General features: G+C 38.4%; 1 protein-coding gene across 1 annotated transcript in view; it reads right to left on the bottom strand.

Annotated features, from left to right (window-relative positions):
• myo15b (myosin XVB) overlaps positions 1 to 21,302 on the bottom strand; it is a 33,526-nt gene that overhangs the window by 189 nt on the left and 12,035 nt on the right. Inside the window, 42 exon segments of the mRNA XM_036572437.1 lie at positions 42 to 179; positions 483 to 616; positions 1,563 to 1,690; positions 1,839 to 1,963; positions 2,091 to 2,239; positions 2,776 to 2,872; positions 2,997 to 3,074; positions 3,201 to 3,295; positions 3,831 to 3,961; positions 4,075 to 4,151; positions 5,016 to 5,092; positions 5,645 to 5,717; positions 5,811 to 5,874; positions 6,083 to 6,389; positions 6,641 to 6,752; positions 7,214 to 7,355; positions 7,485 to 7,603; positions 8,369 to 8,487; positions 8,580 to 8,655; positions 8,865 to 8,924; positions 9,035 to 9,150; positions 9,687 to 9,921; positions 10,157 to 10,247; positions 10,406 to 10,574; positions 12,177 to 12,278; positions 12,503 to 12,581; positions 12,671 to 12,919; positions 13,010 to 13,128; positions 13,221 to 13,322; positions 13,521 to 13,553; positions 13,702 to 13,780; positions 13,967 to 14,037; positions 15,045 to 15,163; positions 15,372 to 15,545; positions 16,220 to 16,292; positions 16,496 to 16,665; positions 17,470 to 17,705; positions 18,058 to 18,153; positions 18,341 to 18,376; positions 18,378 to 18,466; positions 18,556 to 18,613; positions 19,961 to 20,023. Coding sequence (XP_036428330.1) covers positions 42 to 179; positions 483 to 616; positions 1,563 to 1,690; positions 1,839 to 1,963; positions 2,091 to 2,239; positions 2,776 to 2,872; positions 2,997 to 3,074; positions 3,201 to 3,295; positions 3,831 to 3,961; positions 4,075 to 4,151; positions 5,016 to 5,092; positions 5,645 to 5,717; positions 5,811 to 5,874; positions 6,083 to 6,389; positions 6,641 to 6,752; positions 7,214 to 7,355; positions 7,485 to 7,603; positions 8,369 to 8,487; positions 8,580 to 8,655; positions 8,865 to 8,924; positions 9,035 to 9,150; positions 9,687 to 9,921; positions 10,157 to 10,247; positions 10,406 to 10,574; positions 12,177 to 12,278; positions 12,503 to 12,581; positions 12,671 to 12,919; positions 13,010 to 13,128; positions 13,221 to 13,322; positions 13,521 to 13,553; positions 13,702 to 13,780; positions 13,967 to 14,037; positions 15,045 to 15,163; positions 15,372 to 15,545; positions 16,220 to 16,292; positions 16,496 to 16,665; positions 17,470 to 17,705; positions 18,058 to 18,153; positions 18,341 to 18,376; positions 18,378 to 18,466; positions 18,556 to 18,613; positions 19,961 to 20,023 — 4,860 coding nt within the window.

Below are 21,302 nucleotides of genomic sequence, written 5' to 3'. Positions count from 1 at the left end.
CTGAGGATTAGACAAAAAACAGCCAAATGTACTGTTTGTACCTGTTTCAGAAAAATAGTGATGGTTTTAACTTGAGATTTATCACCAAAGTGGATTTCCACTGCTGGCACTTTTTCTTTTTTGGGACGAAGAGAGCGCAAGGACTGCACCTCCTCCAGTGGGATTGTTAAGGATGCCATCTATACAATAAAAACAGTCAGTTGTGGCTTTGGTAACGAACAATAAGAGAAGGAGGTTACTGACTGAAATACTGTAGGACAGTGTTTCTCAACTCTGGTCCTGGAGGCCCACTGTTCTGCACATTGTGGTGTTTTCTTGCTTCAATATTCCCACTTCAGCTCAGTAAGGGTTTGGTAATGAGCTGATTATTTGGATCAGGCGTGTTGGGAGCAGGGAAAACAATAAAATGTGCAGAGCAGTGGGCCTCCAGGACCAGGGCTGAGAAACGCTGCTGTACGGGAACCTGTTTATAGCTATTCTACCTGTGTTTGAGGGTGAATGATGCTGATGGTCTCGTAGTTGATGGCCACAACACAGGGAGACGGGCAACCGCGATGGCTGACTTTCTGAGCAGTGAATATGCTGGAGCCAAACAGGGGCAGTGAACTTACATTCTCTGAAGGCAAAAGCAAGAAAGCAAGAAAGAAAGAAAGAAAGAAAGAATTAATGAAGTTATTTCGTGCCAACTCACCTCAGTCACATCATGGATTTCCATAAAAAAAATACAAATAAAAGCTTCAATTTATCCTGACTCAGTAGTGGTACTTCATTTAATGTTAACAAAAATTCTTACAGCTTTTATAGTGACAGTGAGCTACATAAATTAGAAATAAAGGTGCTAATGCAATGCCTTAGAACAGCAAAATCATAGAAGGATCACTTTTGGTTCCCTAAAAACCTCCTGATGGACAAAATTCTATAAGAGTTGAAATGGATGAATATTACTAAAATAAATAATCATCAGTTAATGTATAATAGCCTATTACTTACTTCTGTGTGTCTTTGGTTTTAGGGGGATTTTAATGCTTTGAAATGTTCATAAGAATACAAAATTGTTTATACACAAAGCTATTCATTAATCTTTGAGCCACTTCAGTCCTTGTGGTCTGAGGCCCCCTGAGGCCCCTGTCAGTCAGAGACCCCTGAGCACTGGCCTCACTAGTTCAGTCAGTAATCCATCCCTGCAATGGACGGCTCGCAGAATGGTTCATTTGTTAACTTCTTCACTTTTCACTATGTAGTCTTTGCTGCGTAGTGAACTGGCTGGAGAATAACAATCAAAAGACCGAAAACACTGTGAACACTACAAACGGGCTGACACGCTATACAGTGCACTATTGTAATAGGCAGCAATTTCAAATGCAGCTAATGAGATTTTCAAACCTTTAGGAAGCTTCTTTACAATGTAACGTTTGTGTATAATGTCAATAGTACATATCAATTAAAGATTTTTTCCTGGAACCATCCATCCAAGCCAAGAAAAAGTTAGAAACTTTTATTTATAAGTGTCTAACTAAGCTCAAGTGAAGACAAGAAGGTTGCCATTATAACATGTTACTCACTGAGGAAGCGCACTTTGGCTTGAAGGGGTTTGAGAGATGTGATGACAGACAGCTGTGCCAGTGTAGCACTGTACAGTTCACTGTGACTGATTCCATTCAGCCGGGGAAGATAATCCTTCACCACTTGCCTAAATGGATTAAAAACATCATAGGTAACAAGAGACACAATATCGCTTTGAGACAAAATAGTGACAATTTAAAAAACTGCAAGAGTTTGTAAACATAGTAATGCAGTCTCCAGTGTAAACGTAAAACTGCATCATCTCCATCACATACATAGTAGGCAGCTGAGTTAAGCCCAGAGCGAGGTGCTGAAGAGCAGCCAACTCTGCCACCTGCTGCTGAACTGGGGAAGCATTGCCGAGCAAGAGGAGTTTTCCATCCAGATAATTAGCCAGAGCCTAAGACATATATATAAGCTTAGTGTCCAATCTGTCTATACCACGAAAAGAATTACAGTATGGTAATAACAGTCAGCAGAGAGTCAAATAATCCGACTGGGACAAGTGTAGCAGAATGTGAATGTACCAGCTGGTAATGAAACTCCACATAAAGTTCATTGTCAAAGTGCAGGGGCTGCTGCCAGAGAAGCCGATGGAAGGAGAGGATGATTGAGTTGTCATCCAGCAGGAAGTCAAACAGATACTCGTCTGGGTGAATGGGACGAACTTCTCCATCTAAGAAAGAGGAGGAAAAGTGGACTGAGCATTTTCACACAGAGAACTGTAATGATGGGTAATGTTTTGGTATTTGTGTACTTCTACACTGAAGAACAGACAATAAGAACAGACATGGCAGAAGCCATGTGGTATATATGGCATCATTGCCTACATAGCTATCTATCTATCTATCTATCTAATACATACATATATACACTCATGTTCAAAAGTTTAGAATCACTTGCCATATTGACAATAATAATTAAATATTTCAAGATACATGTGAAGTGAATAAAATGATGCTATAATTATCCATGTACATAATTTGTTTTCATGTTATCTGCCTTTAGATTTGATCTTCACCTTTGAAATATCTAACTCAAATCAACCACTTTTTTGAAAACAAAAAATTCAGTTTGAATCAGTGTTTGTTCACTCCCTGCCCAAAAAAACCCTGACCTTTAAAAACAAGGGTGTGTTGTTGTAATGGAGAGGGAGAGAGAAAGAAAGAGAGAGACACTCAGAGAGAGAGACAGGTTGGGAGGTCTGCCTACCCTGTCTCCGGGTGGCATGGATGGAAAATTCTTGCACCTCAGCTGGAATATTCACACCCATCTCCGTGCAAACGTCTGACACTACCTCCTGCGCCACCTGAATGAGCACACCCACACACACAAAACTGAACTTGTTTCACCCGTGTATCATCACTGCTTTGATTGGGGCCTATTAGTGAGTGCAGGAGATATTCTGAAAGATCTTTCAAGCGTATTCTTACACTGAAGCTGCGAACTTTGCATGGAAACTCAACTCCACCTGGCAGCAGGATAGGCAGACGCCGGGAACTACGTCCAGCCTGAGTGGAGAATTTAATTAAGAATAATAAAAAAAAATACATTCACATTTACATCAGTCACCTTTTCCTTTGCTTTACAGTGAATTACTATATGAATTAACATTGTATTATGGTATTAAAACTTACCAAAATAGCTTCCATCTCCACATGAGAAGGAATATGTCTGCGTCCTCCGTAAGTGAGTGAGCGTTTGAGATTATCTTCACATGCACGAGACAGCTCTAAACACACACACACAGAAGTCAACATACCAAAGTGACATATGTGTATCATTTTGTCTGTTTATCAACAACAATTACTCAATGGCTGTTTTATATAAGGGCTATGGTACAAATTCAAAAGATTCAGCAACTGTCATTGGTATTGGTGATATTTCAATCAGCAGCAGAATGTCCACTGGGGGGGGATGCAGAATAAGGCTACAAACAGCTAATTTTGAGAATAAAAAACATTGGCTCGGGAATGGTGTCTGCTTAGTCAGTATAGATATTGGAAAAGAATAAGTGATATCATGCCATGTTTACAACCAGTTGATAGTCGATTCAAACATTTCTCAGACAAATTAAATTTTACAGCTTCTAATATCAAGCACAAAAATACTTTTAGCATGATATATTAGGCTGATGCATAATCTGAATACCCTTGAACATGAAAACTATTTGTTTTATCAAATATAGCTCACATAAACCCCATGAGTGGAATAGGTGAAAACCTCTTAAACATACTGAATTATGCTGTGTGAGGTAAGCGCCGTACCTTGATATGGGTGATTGGGATCCTGAGTGCAGCTCTGTAGATGGCGCATTACATAAGGCAGTAATGTGTTGGAACATGGAAAGAAACCAGTGACTAAGTTCAGCAGGCGCCAGCCACGAGTACAGCTCTCTCTGCACAGACAAAGTAGACGAATGTCTTATATGCTTCACAGACCTATACCAAGCACTTAGAATGCTGATTTTCAAAGACACATCTTGTACATAACGCAAGCACATTTACTCACCTGGCTGGATTGTTGGAGGTCTGCTTGATGATCTGACAGTAGATCTCATCTCTAAGAAACTCCTTCTCTTTTCCAAGCTGCATGAGCATTTTTCACAATCAATAGAAGAGAAAAGGTTGAATTTAAAAATTTCTTAAAACATTTTTCTCCAGTATTTACATTACAGGCAAAAGTTTGGAAGCAACATTAACTTTGTAAAAAGGTCAATGTAAGGGACTGTTATCAACAATGAGTGTGAAGAATTCATATTATATGTCATAATATTTTGGGAAAAACTTTTTTTTTTGTCAATAAACATAAACATTGTGATGGCACAGAGGAAATCTTTTTTTATTTCAAGTCAAAATGGCCATTAAGTAGTTAAAGTTAATTTTTCAGCTTGATTTTCTCCTCTCTCTCACAGATGAAAGCTTTGAGTAGTGTTTTTCTGATGGTAACAGTTTTGGTGGTCTACCAGGTCTTGCACGGTTGTTAGGAGTCCTGTTAGTTCTTTTAATAATTTTGTTAACTCCAGCATAGGAAGCTTCTATTTTTTCACTTATTTTCATCTGACTTTCCTCTTCCTTATACAAGTGTCTTCTATCTAATATCCTTACAAATATCTCCTTTTGCCATTTTAAAAGCACAGGAGAAAGACGTTTGTAAGACAGCTGAGGTGTGTTTGGGTCATTGCTTGTGTGAATGCTAGTGTCTCTTTGAAGGGGAACCTAATGTCAGTGACACCTTTGGGAACAGCTTTTGTTTAAGATTGAAAGGATGAAAGAGTTAATGTGACAGTACATAAAAGTAGAGTGGACAAAAGTAAAGAGTGGACAAATACTTATAGATTTGTTATTATTAGTTTGTGTATTTTTTTAAATATATGCTTTCTGCCTTTTCTGTAACACAGACAGTGACACTGACTGACAGTTCATTCAGAGGTATCATTGAGTTGTGTTTACCTGTAGAATGTAGTTCACGCATTTTCCTTCTGTCTGGTCCTTCTTCATGGGCTTGTCAGTCATGAACTGCATTATATCTGCAGAGAAGGACAAAGTAAAAAGAGAGGTGCAATATATTTTAAGAAACCTTTGAAATTCAAAGACAAAATCAAACCCTGACATGACAGCAAACGATCTGCAGGAAGGTTAGGCTAGAATGGTGATGGAAGGAAACACTGCATGGGTAGATGGAAGAATGAGTTCCACCAAATATCTGGAAGCAATTGTGACACAGTCAGTCAAAAATTATAAGCTGAAGCTTTTAGAATGGCCCCCTTGAACATCACTGAAAATCTGTTGGTGGATCTTAAACATGTAAGACTGCCCCAGGAATAACTATGCTAAAAAAGAATAGATAGACACCTACCTGGCTACAAAAACTGCTTGCAAGCTGTGATATCTGCCATAAGTATTGGCTTAGTAGAGTGCCCAAATTTTTTGCACATGCCACAATTACTATTTTTATTTTTTCTGTTTTTTAAGTTTTTTTTTTAATTGCAAATAATGGCAAAATATGTAATTTAGCTGTGGTTGCTCAAACTTTTACATACAATTAAATATGTGTACATGTGCATGCATTATTTACTCACTCATGAAACTCTGAACACCCAGAACATTGAGTTCATTGTCTGAGTAGAGGATGAGAGACTCTTTGATGGGCTCCTGAGAAACAAGATCACAGTCAACAAAATGTACCAAGGTGCAATACAGCATTATGGTTTAATACAGTTTCAGGTTTATGAAAGCTATACACACTGCAGTGTACTGCACCATCTCTTCAAGGCTTTTTACTCCATTGGGTTGACCTCGCTCATTCGGTCTGCATAACAAAACAGAGAATGCACAAACTATTATATTTTCAAAATATTAATATCAATATTCATTGTTCAGCAACATGCCCATGAATCTTGTTTTGCATGCTAAAACAAATCTGTACACACATTGTAATGTTCATAAAAAATTGACTGTAATGTTCATGCAACACATTCCTAATAAATCATGAAGAGAAAGCATCTGAAGGTAGTAACCTTAGAATAGCTTCTCTGAAGTACTTCATGGCAAATGCAGTCATGTGGTGGTGCTGGAGGTCTAACTCTGAGCCCTGGATTGACCCCTCCTCCACACTGCGCTCGCTGGCCCCCGAGCCCATAGGCTTGCTGACCTGAGATGAGCGGCCAGTGGGGGGCGCTAATGAGCTACCAGAGACCCTCATGCTTTTTCTCCTCTCGAGCTGGCGCTCCATGTAGGTGCTGTGGTAGTCTGGTGGTGCAGAAGGCTGAGTGATGTCTACAGGAAAGAGACCAGAGCGTCCTCCTGCTGAGCCGAAACTCCACCCTGCAGAGAAAACAGCCAAATTAAACACAGTGTGCAGCGTGCAATTCAGTACGATTCAGTGCAATACAAATCAAAACATACTCTGTTTATCAACAATAATGATTTACTGAAGTGGCCATGACATTCAGCTAAATGATAAGCAGTTGTCAATAATATCGTTGTTAGGTGGTGATATTGTTGCTAATGTTGCCACATACATAAAAGAGATTACCTTTTCTTTTCCTGGAGAATAGAGAACAATAGTAACTCACCTTCTTGGAGCCCATCCACATGTAGCAGTTTGATGATGTCGCCTCTCTGGAGACTAAGCAGGCTCTTGTCATCTGTCACATAGCTCTTCAGAGCAACAACATACTCTGAGCCCTGAAGAGATATATAATAAACCATGATCCACTGCTGAACTGTGGAAGGTCATTAAACAACCTGCTAGACATACTTTACCTTGGAACCACTTATCATGATAATAATTGCAGTTATTTTATCCAGTAAAAAATGATGAAATTTAGTTTTAGCAGTAAAATTATAATAAATTACACACCCACAGGTATTTCTAGATGTTTTATTTAATATTTGTATTCTGGAAACAACAAGAAGTTTTCAAGGCCCAGTACAGTATTGTCTTTCATAATCAAAACCCTAATCTGGCGGCTACTACCATCTTATTAAAATTATATTATTTATGTATCTGTAATCAAGCTTATACTTTTTTAAATTATTGAAAACTCTGATTCAAAACGTTTGATCACTTAGTCCTACCACTAAGTAGTTCTGTGAGTGTGGTATGACATTATAATACACACAGAATAAAGGTATAAAACAAGTACCTTAGTGAGTTCGGCAAGGAAAAGGTGCACAACAGCAGTGATCTGAGGAGCTTGTGGGGAGTGTAGCTGTAATTCCTCACTTTTCAGACAGATCAGAACTGTCCCAGCACCCTGCTGCTCCACAGACAACAGCTCTGCATAACTGCACAAACAAAAGAGACGCCACAGCTCAGAACAATGCAACTACGAAACAAAAAGTACTAATGTATAATACTAGTACAGCTCAGGGGAAAAATATGATTTACTCAGTCCTAAAGAACTGAATTGCTACCTGTAGCTACGCAGCAGTTTTAGGTGTTTTGGGTTGATGCCTGATGCTTTGGCCACTTTCAGCAGTCTGATGCCACGGTGAGAAACACCAAGAATCTGAGCGTCACCTCCATTTCCACCCTGAAATAGGAGACGTGTATGTGCATGAGCGTACACTCATATTAAAACAATATACAGCTCTGTGCAAAGCTCAGAGACCACCATTCATTTAACTTCCTGTCGAAAAGGCTTTATTACAGCTTTTTCAGTAGACTTTCAGTTTTTCAAAGAAATTGGCAGGGATGTTTTTCCACACCTCCAAAGTTCAGTCTTAAAAGTTCTGCTTCTCACAATTCAAGTGATCCCAAACACTTTCAGTGATGCTGAATTCTGGACTCTAGGGTGGTCAGTTCATTGTTCTGAGAACACTAGCAGACTCTTATTGTGATTTGCACATTTTCTTTTTCTTTTTCTCAGTAACAGCTTTTTGACAGCTACACATCTTTTCAGACTCATAGTGTTGAGTTGTCTTCTTAGAACATAATGATGGACAGAAACACTAGCAGATTTTTCAGATCTGAAGTAAATTTTGCGGTTGTTAATAGTCCCATTTTCTCTATTTATTTAAATAAATAACTACAGATTTGGAAACTTTTATGACTTATGTTTTCTTTGACTTTCCCCTCCCTCATACAAGCTCAGAAATATCTGGAAACTAAATAAACAAAAGGGTCGTCTCTGACATCTGGACAGAACTGTATTTAAGTAATGCTCTTGGAAGGCACTGTAATATATTCTCAACATACTAAATGCAGACCATGCAGCACAGATGACATTAGATCTGAGCAAACCTGTATATCTTTCTATGACATGCACCCATATGTGGAATAGAAAGGACTTATTTACTTTCACAGGGAAGAGGCGTGAGAAATAATTTTCCCAATTGTCTCTTGCTGCCATGACAACCCTCTTCTTCATAGCATCATCCTGCACAGCTCTGATGCTCGTTCCAATGTGAAAACTCGCTGTTGACGACCAGAAAAGCAATCAACTAGAGAACAGGGCTTAGATGATTATAGCAATATGTGCCTGAATAGCAGTTTAATAAAATTCCTACCCAGCAGATCTTTCATTTTGCGTCGCTCTTCACGTGAAATTCTCACACAGGAATCTGAGTAGGTGTCTCTCATAATCTATAGTTCATAAAAAACTAATTAGAACATTTCCCCCCGCAGTGGAATCTAGAAAAAAAGTTAATATACTTCCCTCCTCAGAGTTGATCTTTGATTAATGTACCTTTGATGTAAATGCCACAAGTAGGTCACTGATATAACGATTCTGTATTTAGTTTATAATTATACTGTCAAAAAATATAAAGAAGGAAACTGCTTTTATTACTTACCTGCTCACACAGTAAATTAAGAATGTAAGGGTGATTGAATTTCTCTCTGGGGTAGAACAACTGACGAGAAGAAAACACAGACTCAGTGAAGGATAAAGCATATGCAAAATTACAACAGGGAGAAACACCAAAGCATGCTGCTGGAGATGGAGGGGTTTCTCTCCACTTACCTCTTTGCGCAGGAAAAGCTTGCCAGGCATTTGTGAATAGGAGAAGTAGACACTGGCAGAAAACTTGTGCAGCTGAGACTGAACACTCTCCTCATTGGCCATTCTCTGAAGATCATCTGAAGAGATGAGATATTTGCTTTTAAAAACAAACTTTGGACTTTTTTTATTACTCAGGCCTTTAGTTAGCTAACTGTGGGTCTACTTTATTGTGTTTAATTACATCTTTTTATTTAGTTATTTAATTTATTTTCGATATTTTCACTTTATTTAGCTATTTAATGTATTTTTCCTTTTTTTCTTGTTTGTCTTTTATTGTTTTAACATACTGAATGTTTTTTCTTTCACCTTCCCATTTTAAAACGCTACTTTTTACTCCTTCTCCTTAAATTTTTACATTTTATTTCTGTGAAGCACTTTGAGATACAATTTCTGTATGAATGTTACTAAATAATATTACGTTTAATTTTTTTTCAGATGTGAAATGTTTTTATAATGACATCTGATTTTTATAAATACAAATGTTTTTTGTTTATAGCTTGCTGAAATCTTAATTTGGCTTCTTTTTTGTACTTTTTGTCCATAATTGGACTACCTTTTAAACGAGTTCACAATAGAGCCACACCACGAACTAAATGTATGTACTGCCACTCACTCAGTCCAGGTGCAGGTGTCGGGGGTGGCTCAGGGATGTCAATGGGCAGAGATGGGGAGGGGCCTGGAGGAGGTGGAGGTGGGAGTAGGGGCGGGGCCTGAGAGCTAAAGAGGTCAGCTAGAGAGCGCTGCTTCTGCCGCATGCTGCTAGAGATGGAGCGAGAAGAACGTTTTTCAGGCTCAAGTGGGGGTGCAGGGGGCACTTTTTGGGGAGGTGGAGGAGGGGACCACTGTTTCTGTTGCAAAAGAGGACAAGAGAACACCTGTGTATTTGGAACGGTAACTGTACTCACAGAGCATGGACAACAATTCATATTTGTCTGCTTTGGAGAAGTATTTCACTATGAACCTGCTGAAAAAAGATGTATAATTTAAACTGGAGACAGAGCTCTAGATATGCAAAAGAAGACATCCAATCACTGCGTGTTTACAAGAAAGTGCTAAGCATGATTATTATGTTGGGCATTTTACCTTCTGCTGGGTGACCGGCCCTTTGGCTCTCAGAATGGCCAGCGCTTCCTCTTTAGGGTCGTTCTTTTTTTTAAACTGCTTGGCAGGAACCCTGAAGAGTTCAAAGTTCACACCATCGACATTACCTAACAGTAAGTTACCTCTTTCAAATCTGGGAAGCTTGCCAAGTGATAAGAGCAATACAACCTTGTCCTGGGTAATTAACTGCACCATGTAGCAGAGAATGGGGTGGTTAATGACTGCCCTTACCTGACAGGCTCAAAGGCCTTGGGCTCTGGAGGAGGCCGAGTTTGGTACTTTTTGATGATTTCTCGGATGTTACTGCTGGGCTCTGTTTTACTCGGCGAGGCTGGAGGAGATTCCCTTTTCGGTTGTGGTGATTCTGCTCGTCTGGGCGGCTCTGGAAGTGGCCTCACTTCTGGAAACAGTAAAGAAGATTGTTTTCAAAGACTGAAGGTCTATTGTTTAAGATTGGCATTGTATTTTTGAGTTTGCAAATGAAAATTTAGAAATGACACGAAGAGACACATTCGGTGTCCAAAGTTTTCTTCTTTAGTTTGGCACTAGAGTTAATGCAGCTGACAAGTAATGGAAGCTTATTATCAAGCTTACATATTTATATTATCACATATTTGCCTCAAACCGCCTTGTTCATCTCAAATAGATGGTTTCTGACACAGTAGGGCAGTGTTGTAGGAAGGGACAAAAGTATGTTGCATTGCTAAAACAGCAGTAGCCGACATCTTGAAGCCTTAGTCTGAGTAATTTATGTATGCAGTTTGGAGCCTCATAGTTCCTCTGTACACCAGACATAGTGAGGGAAAACAAGGATTTAGACACTTCTGTTTTTGTTATTTAATATTCCCTTCAGTGCATATATCCACTTTGTATTTACACAAATAATGTCTTTTGACTTTGTACTTATAATATAACAAAAGGTATACAGATAAGCACATAGAAATATATAAAATTGATAGGGGAAAAAGTATTCAGACACAACCAAAGAAAAAATTAGTACTTTGTTGCAAAGCTGTTGTTGGCAATTGCAGCTTTAAGAGCAATATTGTGGTTTAATTTTGGCCCATTCCTTGCAAACCATCTTCAATTCCCCAAGGTTACAAGGGTCTCAGGTGGACTCTCCTGATGGATGTTGGATCCCCCACACATGTTCAGTAGGATTTAAGTCAGGTGATTGGCTAGGCCATGCAAGCACCTTTACTTTCTTTTTTAGAAACCAGTCTTAGAGTTATTTTGGATGTATCTTTCTTCTAGACAACAATGAGATTAGATGGAAAGACAAAGGAGAGTTTTGCTTAAGTCTTCTGCTGCTTAGATTTTTCTGCTGAGCAAAAGAGCTCAGTAATCTGAGCTCAGTGTACTTTTAAGTTTTAGTAGAAATCTCTACAATATCACACATTGTGCTCAGATTTGCTAAAGATACTATCACTCATCTTTATCTGCAAACTCCTTTTTGTCTAGTGCTAGTTTTCCTAAGGAATTTTAGGAGAATCACCACTGAGTCTCTTGAGCTACAGAGAAACAATTAAGAGATAAATTTTCCTCTAAGGAATGTCCATCTTCTCCGTTTTTACGTTCCTTTACCCCTCCCCTCATTCTTTATCATTAGCCTGAGAGTACTGTGAAACTTTCCATGGTGCACCTATCTATGTACAATTAGTTTAGGTTCTATGAACTTTCCAGTTGCATATTATCCAAGCAGTTGTACTGTCAGGCATGTTTAAGGTCTATAGCTTTTTCTATATATATATCTTTGCTTTTTAAACATATCTTTGTTTATACTAATAAATACATACTCTTTTATTCATATTTGTAAGTACAAAGTCAAAAGAAATTGTCTGTGTAAATTGGTGTGGATGAACTACATTTGGGGTTAGAGGAAGATTGTGCATGTTGTAGTGTATGCTTCATTTAAAAAAAAAAACTTATTTGTATAATATTATATGTATAAACATGAACAAAAAAATCCACTTTGAATAATTCTGACATAAGGAATGTTAACCTTCAGTCTTCACTGGGGAGGTGGGCTGTGTCTGTGGTGGAGAGGCATAGATCAGTGGTTTAGCAACCTTTGGTGCAGGCTTCGGACGAGTGTCCTGAACTCCTGTGTTACAAAAAAATCATATTTTCATATATCATATATTGGAATATAATATTAATCAAGCATTTAGCTGCTCAAGTTTTGAACCTAACCACTAATAAGTGGTTGAAAGCAACAGAAGATACTCCTAGATTGGCATCAATACTTAATAGTTCTCATAGTTTACTGTTTTGAGAGCTTAACCAGATTTACAGAAACACACAGAATCAACTAAGAAAAACTCTCACCAATGTTCTGGAAAAAGGCTCTCTTCTCCTGGAAGGATTCTGGCTGATTAGAGCTGGTAGAGTTAACTTCTCTTGCAGGCTGTACAAACAAGGTAAGAAAGTCAAACCAAAGAATATATATGTGTAAAATCATATTGTGCATGCAGGGTAATGTCTTTGCTGGAATACCTCTGGAATGTTTTGCTGCACAGGTGGCTTAGTAGTTTGACCTGCAGGGGAATGGATAAGAGAAGGTTCTGCTGGAGGAGTGGGTGGCTGTGGACGCTGCGGCTGTGGGCGCTGTGGTTGTGGACGTTGCGGCTGTAGACGTTGCTCTGCCTGCTGCTGTTGCTGCTGCGACTGCTGGCGCTGTTTTTGTAGCTGCTCCATCTGCTGCTGTTGGGAGAGAGTCATAGCCTGCAGTGTCATCTGCTGAGCCTGCAAGAGAAAAGATACATCTACTGTTTATACAGTCACATCTTTGAGTGCACATAATAGTAAACTGTGTCCTATTTTAAAAATTCTCACCATAAGCAAAGCTTGCTGATTGATGAAAGCTTGTTGTTGTTCAGCCAGCTGCTGTGGGTTGACAGCTGGGGGGGTTGCAGGCACAGGAGTTTGGGGCATGGCACCTGGCATCATCATAGCTGTGGAAAAGAAAACAACGAGCAATGGTAAAGCTGAGGGTTACATTATCTTAAGAGTATTTGTGAGATATGGCTTGGAAAAGAGCCCTTACCTGGCATGGGTTGCATCATAGGCATGGGAGCAGCAGCACCCATCATGTTTGGCATCATTGGTGCGGCACCATAGCCTGGCATGGCTGGATTCATGGGCATTCCTGGTGAATATTAAATACATTTTTCATATCCTTTGACATCTTCTTTATTGGCAATTAAAAAGATTCTGATTCTGACTATGAAACCACAATGCAGCATTTGTAAAGTCTTACAGAAGCAACAGATACATTCCATGCTATTGTGAATATATAAGACCATTCTGAAAGTTTAATAATATCTGTGGTATTTCTTTCACTCACCCATAGAATAACCTGGCATTGTCATCGGAACACCTATAAAACAGAGGATAGACACTTAGTGTCCATGAATGCCCCTCTGATAGACATTCCATAGTGTACAGATCTGATTCAACAAATTACATTCTAAAGTGCTTTAAAAGTAGTTTGATGGCCAGACTAGAATGAATTTTAATGATTATACCTGCTCCAGTAAACATGCTAGGCTGCATCCCTCCTCCTCCCCTCATTCTCCGGTTCAGCATGGCCATACGTTCAAAGTCCTAAAGGCATACAGAAACTCAATGTCATGGCATGCATAACTAACAGAAATGATTCAGAGTGCTATTTAACATAGAAAACATATAGCTGTCGAAGCACAAAGGGTCAAATTGCTTACAAAGATGGAACAAGACAGCACTAACTGTGATCTGCATAATGAAGACTTAAATTAACTGAACTGCACTGACCGGAGGACCCTGATCCAGCACAGGATCAAAAAGATCATCCACATAGGCATCCATCTGGGGACCTCGGGATCCTAACAAGACGAATATTGTCAGTGAAGAATTAGTGCAGTTCACAGAGAAAGCAGCATTTTTTCCTCCTTCTTTCCTCAGACTTTAAAAGCAGATTCCACAGATTTTTCAAAATGTCAGCATAATGTTCAGTCATTAAGATGCAAACAAAGTGATTCTGAATGTTTTGAAGGGGCTCATTCTAGAGAAACTTATTTAATGAGATTTCTTTACAGTGGTGGTGATAGGAACCAGGAGTTGCAATGTCTACAGTACAAATATTGCCATTTTATCTTCTATCCTTCTATCCTGATCAGTGAATCTACATGTGTCTCCTGAGTTTTTATATGTATTGGTGATGATGACAAAATAGTGGTAAAGCTGAAAAAATAAGCTTTCTAGACAACTATTTTGCCCTGAATGCATTTACCTGCCATATGCAGATTTAAAAAAAATACATTTTAACCCTTTTGTTGCCATATGAAGGTTACAGCAGAGAGCTAATAGCAGGTTTCACAGTGGTTATGCCTGTGTTTGAGCTGTATTTCTGGGTTGTGGGATGTTAGAGCTGGTTTCACTCTGACTAGTGATGGCAGGTTCCTCTGAGTGATCTGATATGTGAATCATGTCACTATTTTTAACCCTTTGTTTATAATATGAAGGCTAAATGCAGAGATGTAATATAACAGTAGCGAGTGGGTGATTTTGGAGCTGGATTTCTGGCTGATGGATTGTCCAAGGTGAATGAAATCACTCTGGATGGTGAGGGCAGAGTCTGATGAGTGATCTGATGTGTGAATCATGTCCCTGTTTTAACCCTTTGTTGGAATATGAAGGCCAAACAGCAGAGCAATAATAATATGATTTTAGGTGATTCTCTGAGCTGAATTACTCACTGAAGCTGATGTCACAGCTCGATGACTTCATGCTTGCTAGTTAGGGGCAGGTCTGCTGAATGTCCTGATATGTGGATCATGTTTGTGTCAAACATAAACCACATAATGATCATATTATTCATATTTGTACTCACCCTGCGATCTGCTAGGTGGACCAAAAGTGTCCCATTGAGCTCCTTCAAAAGGAGGGAGGCCAGGAGCCTGCATGGACGGAGCAGGAGGGATGAAGTCATCCATCTCTGGGGGCATTGCCCTAATTGTGGAGATAAAAACAAAGCTTAAACCGCACTGTGGGGAATGGAGAATATATTCTGAAAACTCTAATCTTAATCTGCAGTCAAAAATAGGCTCTTCTGATTTTCCTGTTTATTCTGAAAGCAATACATTACAAATCTACGTGATTTACACATCAGCCAGTCTTTTACTAGGCTTAGTAAGGCATATGTATGTACTCAACACACCTGTCCCCCATGTCACTGAAGAGATAATCAGGGTGGGCAGGTGGCTGGCCCAAGGCAACATCACCCTCCACTCCACCCAACAGATCCATCACATAGTCAGAACCATTCAGGTCAGTCCAGCCCTCTCCAGCCAGCAGAGACACAGACCAGCCTCGATCAGCCTCAGGAACACCCCTGAGGATAAAGCATATTGCATCACCAAGGTTTCATACTTTTTATTTCTATATCACTCTTACAGTCAGTTTAGTTTCACTGCAATACACAGTATAAAGACCAATGGCCAGTGATACACATACAGTTGCATGCAAACATTTGAACACTCCTGATGTTAAATATGGCATTCTCTGCATATTTAGTGCACAATTTAAATAAGCAAATAAGAAATAACTGCACATTAAAATGTGCATAAGTGTGTTCTCTGTAGAAGATGTATTTTCACTTAGAAAATCAACATAACGTAAAACTTCTGCATCTGATTGTATTTTTCTGCCATTTTTATTCATTTTTATGGGTTTCTTTTGTCACTGAAGTCTGAAAATACCAGTGCTTTTAGACATAAAACTTACCAAAAAACCTAATACAGTTCTCACCATTTTATATTATTTCAGTTACTTTTAATGGTTAATAAAAGGTAATCAAAGTGTTCGCTTTACTTTTAGTGCTAATCAACAATTGTAGCATTTAATCAGACAGAAAGACATCAAGTATTCAATGTAGTACATGAAGAACTTACAGCATAGGTACCATTTGTAGTGTATAACTACAGCATCCCATTCCACGTCATGCATTATGGCATGACAAAAAGGCTTTACAAGGTTTGTAAAGAAAAACTTCCTAACTGCACTTACCTGAAGCTCAGGAGCCAGGAAGCCAGCTGTTCTCCTGTGGTCCAGGACTCCACCTCTGCTGTTAGTGTCTCCTCTGTGAAAATGCAGATTGTTGAAATAATTATTGAAATAAGGTCAGAACCTCTACACCTGTTCAAGATCTAAGTATGCACTTTAGAGGCAAGAGCAAGGTCTGATATAATACCCTCACTCTACAAGGTATCACTAGTCTACATGTCATTCAACTGAGATTCACTTTACATGCTTTCCATACAATATAACACAGTCTGTTCTAACCATTGAAGGTGTTGACATCCACAACCATCTTCCCTTTCCTCTGATTGGCAGTCCATTCTAGTTGAGTGGGTGGATGATGTCTGCAGGCAGGCGCAGGCAGCTGGAGAGACGTGAGCAGCTTATGCTGACACAGAGAGCGGTATTCTCCTGGACCCCGATCTGACACATACCTAACAAATACAGGAGCCACTTCAGTCAATAGACACATGAGTGATGGTGATATAATGAAAAAGAGAATTAAACTGGGCTGCTGCAAAGTCCCTTACGCTCAACATCATGTAAGATAACCTTCAATGTTCCCAATAATCCCAATCTGTCTCAAAATATGTGCCTTATTATTTTTGCGTTAACATGTATATGTTTTGTATGTTGTGTATGTATTCATGTTATGTATTAAAGTAGCATTTATATGATTTTATATAATGTTATACCTATATAAGGACCTCATAGAACATGCATAACCATTGAAAAAGATATTTAAAAGAAATACTTGGGTATTTATGAACCGCTTATGCCAGTATTTGAAAGGTGACAAATGTTTATCTATCAATCTGTCTATCTATCACTAATTTGAGGGCATCAAAGAATTGATATATGGTGTTCTTAAACAGACCCCTGCCTTATTAAGTCCTTGCTAATGATACTTTATAGCAGTGTTATTAAAGGAAAAAAATCACTTCAGTATAAGGGCCCTTATGTCAATACAATGTTATTCATAAATACTCAAGTACTGTCTTTTAAAGATGTTATTTATTGCTTAAAGTCCCTTTGTAGAAAGCCTTCAAATAAAATGTCATTTGCATGTGTGTCAAATTGCATACTAAACTCATTTTACATTCTAAACTCATTTGCATGTATTTTTATTTATATACATTTTTAATTACTACTGCACTAGCATAATGGCCCACATCAGCCAAGAAAGCTGTAAACCACAGGCCTACTCTTTCTATCATAATATAGGCTGAAGGACGTACTTAAGAAGAGGTTTGTCCAAGGTAGGGGATGGGGTGAAGGCACTGAGGCAACAGGCCAGAAGCAGCCAGCCTCTCACTGAGCCCTCCTCACCCTCCCGATCCCAAGTGTAATAGGTTAGCTGGGCCAGAATCTCATCCCTGAGTGAAGGTCTGGTCTGGCCTTTCTCCACTATATAGTTCCCCAACATCTGCTCCTGCCAGCCAGTCAGCTCTGAGTCTCCACAGAAACGCAGGATCTGGTAAGGAAGAAAGGCAGTGACAGCACATGATATGGTGAATTAACCGCTTTGACCCCTTAGGCTTATTATTCTGATATTGGTCTTATTATTCAGTATCTATTATTAATTATTTGGTAAATACTATAAAACTAATATGATTAATTTAACTGATATTAAATGGGCCCACATATCGTTTAAAGCGTTAAACTAAAAATACTGATGTTAAAGCAGCCATCAAAATATAAAAATGGATCCAAATACAAAGAAACAGAAAAAAAGTCAAAATAAACATACAAAGTCTCAACATGTGGTGGAAGCATATGAAAGTATTACTAAATGCACTCTTTTTGGGCACATGCTTCTCACTTACCAGTTTGTAAATCTCCAGGGCAGTGTGGGCATCTTCTGGCTCCAGAGAGGTGAGTGATCTCTGAAGTGACTGACCCTGAGCCTGGCACCATCCATCCTGTAACAAGAACAGTGTTCAAAGCAACAAGCAGTTATGTATGAGCGAGTAATCTCTCATACACCCACATGACGGAATTCAATTACCCTTCATTACAAATGAAAATGAGTCTGAACCCTTGCACTAAATTTATACAGTACTGACAATCAGAGTGCTCATATATGGACAATAAATCCAAACAATGTACCTTCAGAACTGTGTTGGCATATCGAGAGAAAGGGATAGCTGTCAATATCACGGGGCAGGGAGAGTTTGTGCTCTGCTTTCACCTGTGGTGGGGCTACTTCTGTGACGCCTGACCCCTGTGGACGCCCTGTTAGAGATCAAGATCAAAAAAAACATGAACAAATGTACACACATGGAAGACATGCATCAATTCTGCAACACTGATTCCGCTCTCACCTGCTGAACTTCGCAATCTGGCTGATAGTTCAGCCGGAATCTCCAACATTCCCACATCCTAAAACACAGATAGTAATGACAAACCACCATAACATCCATACAGGCATATCATTCAGTTTTTAAGCTTAAGCTTATTTCTTCTTTGTAAACACTGACAGTATTTTCAAATGTAGTGTACTGTGTTCACAGAAGTGTGATACTACAAATGTGTTTTACAGTTTTATATCACATCCTATGTTAAATTTTTTATAAACACTTACAGTTCAGCATTATACTGCATCAAACACCTTATTGTATGGTTACTGTAATATTATTGCAATAAACATCATCAGCTTTACTCTAAAGGTAGGCAGCAAATGTGATTTTCAGATGCAGCAAAATCTTGACTGCAATTCAATTTTTCAATTGATTTTCAGTTTTGCATAATTTAAATGTTAAAGAGCTAGCTGAGCTGCAGTAATAGCTGTGAACAAGAGTAAACAAGTTAATACTTAACCAGTGGTAAATTTAACATTAAAGTTAATGCTAGCTAGCTATCTAATAACGAGGTAGCATAACTAGCACTATACTGTCATAAAATAAAGCATGAGATATTCAAGTGAGTTCATTACCTTTATATTTTGTTTCATACATTATATAACAGACTTCATGCTTTTTCTGCTTAAGAATCTGAATACCACTGCTACAGTAAGTTTCAGCTAGCTATAGGGTTCATTTTCCAGGGGTTGTGTAGTGTCATGTTAAAAGCAAGCTAACGGTGGTTTACATTCACTCACCCACACTGGGTTTAATACAATACAGATCAAGCTTAAATACTGACCTTTTGAAGCATGTAAAACATTGTACTTAACGGCATTTTGAATATTAGTAGTTTTTTCAGTGAATCCTTTAGTACATACTTGAATTTTAAGCCTGTGAGAATTTTCAATAATGTACATTTTAATTCAAGAAGTTAATGTAAACAATGAATATTTTTGTTAGGATTTTTTGAGTCTTTCAAGAGGATTTAATTTAATTTAATAGATATGTTAAAACTGCTGTTTTAACTCTTTAATTTCCTAATGTGTATATATATATATATATATGTATATATATATATATATATATATAATATATATATATATTTGTATTAAATATTCAGAAAAGAGAATATTACTGATTACAGGAATATACTGCTGTCATTTTTCCACATTTAAAATACAGTACAATGCCATTACTAACACACATTACAGTACAAGTGTATTTTTAAAAGTATTAATGATCTGTTTTACAGTGTTAGTAACTACTAAGAATTGTTTACAAGTGGCTATGAAACAAATATGCAACTTTCATTTAAATTGTGGGTCCACATTCAGGGCTCAAAGCTAAAGCCAGAGATGAAAAAGGTGAAAGAGTGAAATCATACCATCCCTGAATAGGTAGACTGGGTTCTGGTCGTGTGTTTCACTCTGGTTCTCTCGTCGTGCTCCTGTAACATCAAAACAACTGTACAATCAGCATTCACTGTCTTTGTAATGTACACAATATGCTTTTATTCTCGCCAAGCTCATTCTGCTCTTGAAAAGCCTTTAACATGCTTTGTCAATTTCCTTCTTGTCCTCTTACCTGTGCACTCCACTGTACAGCACAGAACAAAACTATTCTTAGCAGCAGAGCTTCTTTTATATCCCAGGAACACCCTCTCCCCCCTTGCCCCACCCCAAACATCAAAGTCACATGGAACAAGAGTCCACAAGGCAAACCCTAATCAAACCATATGTGCATTATCATTGGCTATGATCAGTGTTCGCCACTTTGTTTCTTTGTTTTTGTTAATTATGGTTCCTTATGATGAGGAAAAGGCACGATACTTATCACCATACTTATTCCATCATATCTGAAAAAGGAAATTTAGAAGTACTGGAGAGGAGAGTTCTTAAAAATTGCCTTCCCCTTGCCTATCCTTCAGCCTTTTAGAAAAATAACTCAGTTTTGTCCATCAGATCAAGAAAGTTTAACCTATTTCTCTGGTAAATAAAAAACAGCCTCCTTTACCAAAGTCCCTCCTACAGCTGGACTAAAATTAAACAATGACAAGAAACAGGGAAGTGATCCAAAAAAATAGAAAAAACTGTTGTTGTTTTTCAGACCCTGGTTTTACACACTGCTCCAATAGAAAAAAAGTAAAAGTCATTGTGAATGTAACAGTGTGACATGAAAAGTACTGCGTTCCAGGTAATGGTTCAGATATGTTACACTTTACACTTGCTCTGACACCTTTCTCAAGTATTCTTCCACTCACTCTCTTTACTGCTGTCTCAATATCTTAGCATTCTCTTTGCGTTATCTGATGAAAGGTAATATAAACTCTCAGAGTAACGAAACAGAACATACCTAAGGCAATGCTGAGACACAAGTAGTAGTCAACAGAAAGGAGTTCTTAAGAGACGCAGGCAAAGATGCATAATTCCTCATTGAAAGTGAGGGTTTGAAGTCCAAACAGGGCAGGAGTGAGACAAGGTGTGTGCTTAGAGAGAGAGAGAGGAGAGAGAGAGAGAGAGAGAGAGAGAGAGCAAAGATGAAAGGGCAGATGGGAAAGAAGAATTTACCTTAGCTGTAATAATTCTGATGACGCCCTGAGCAGAAGGCTAGTGAGTGCTTACTGTTTGGAATGGAAAACTTGCTTTATGCACAATATATTTTAATATTTCTTTAGAATTTAGAATCTTAAGACAAAATCTAAAGAATCTTAGGATTTTTCTTTTTAG

The sequence above is a fragment of the Colossoma macropomum genome, unplaced genomic scaffold, assembly GCF_904425465.1.
Source record: "Colossoma macropomum unplaced genomic scaffold, Colossoma_macropomum, whole genome shotgun sequence".
Taxonomy (NCBI): domain Eukaryota; kingdom Metazoa; phylum Chordata; class Actinopteri; order Characiformes; family Serrasalmidae; genus Colossoma; species Colossoma macropomum.
The sequence above is the reverse complement of the archived record's forward strand: the minus strand, read 5'-3'. Positions and strand labels throughout refer to the sequence as shown.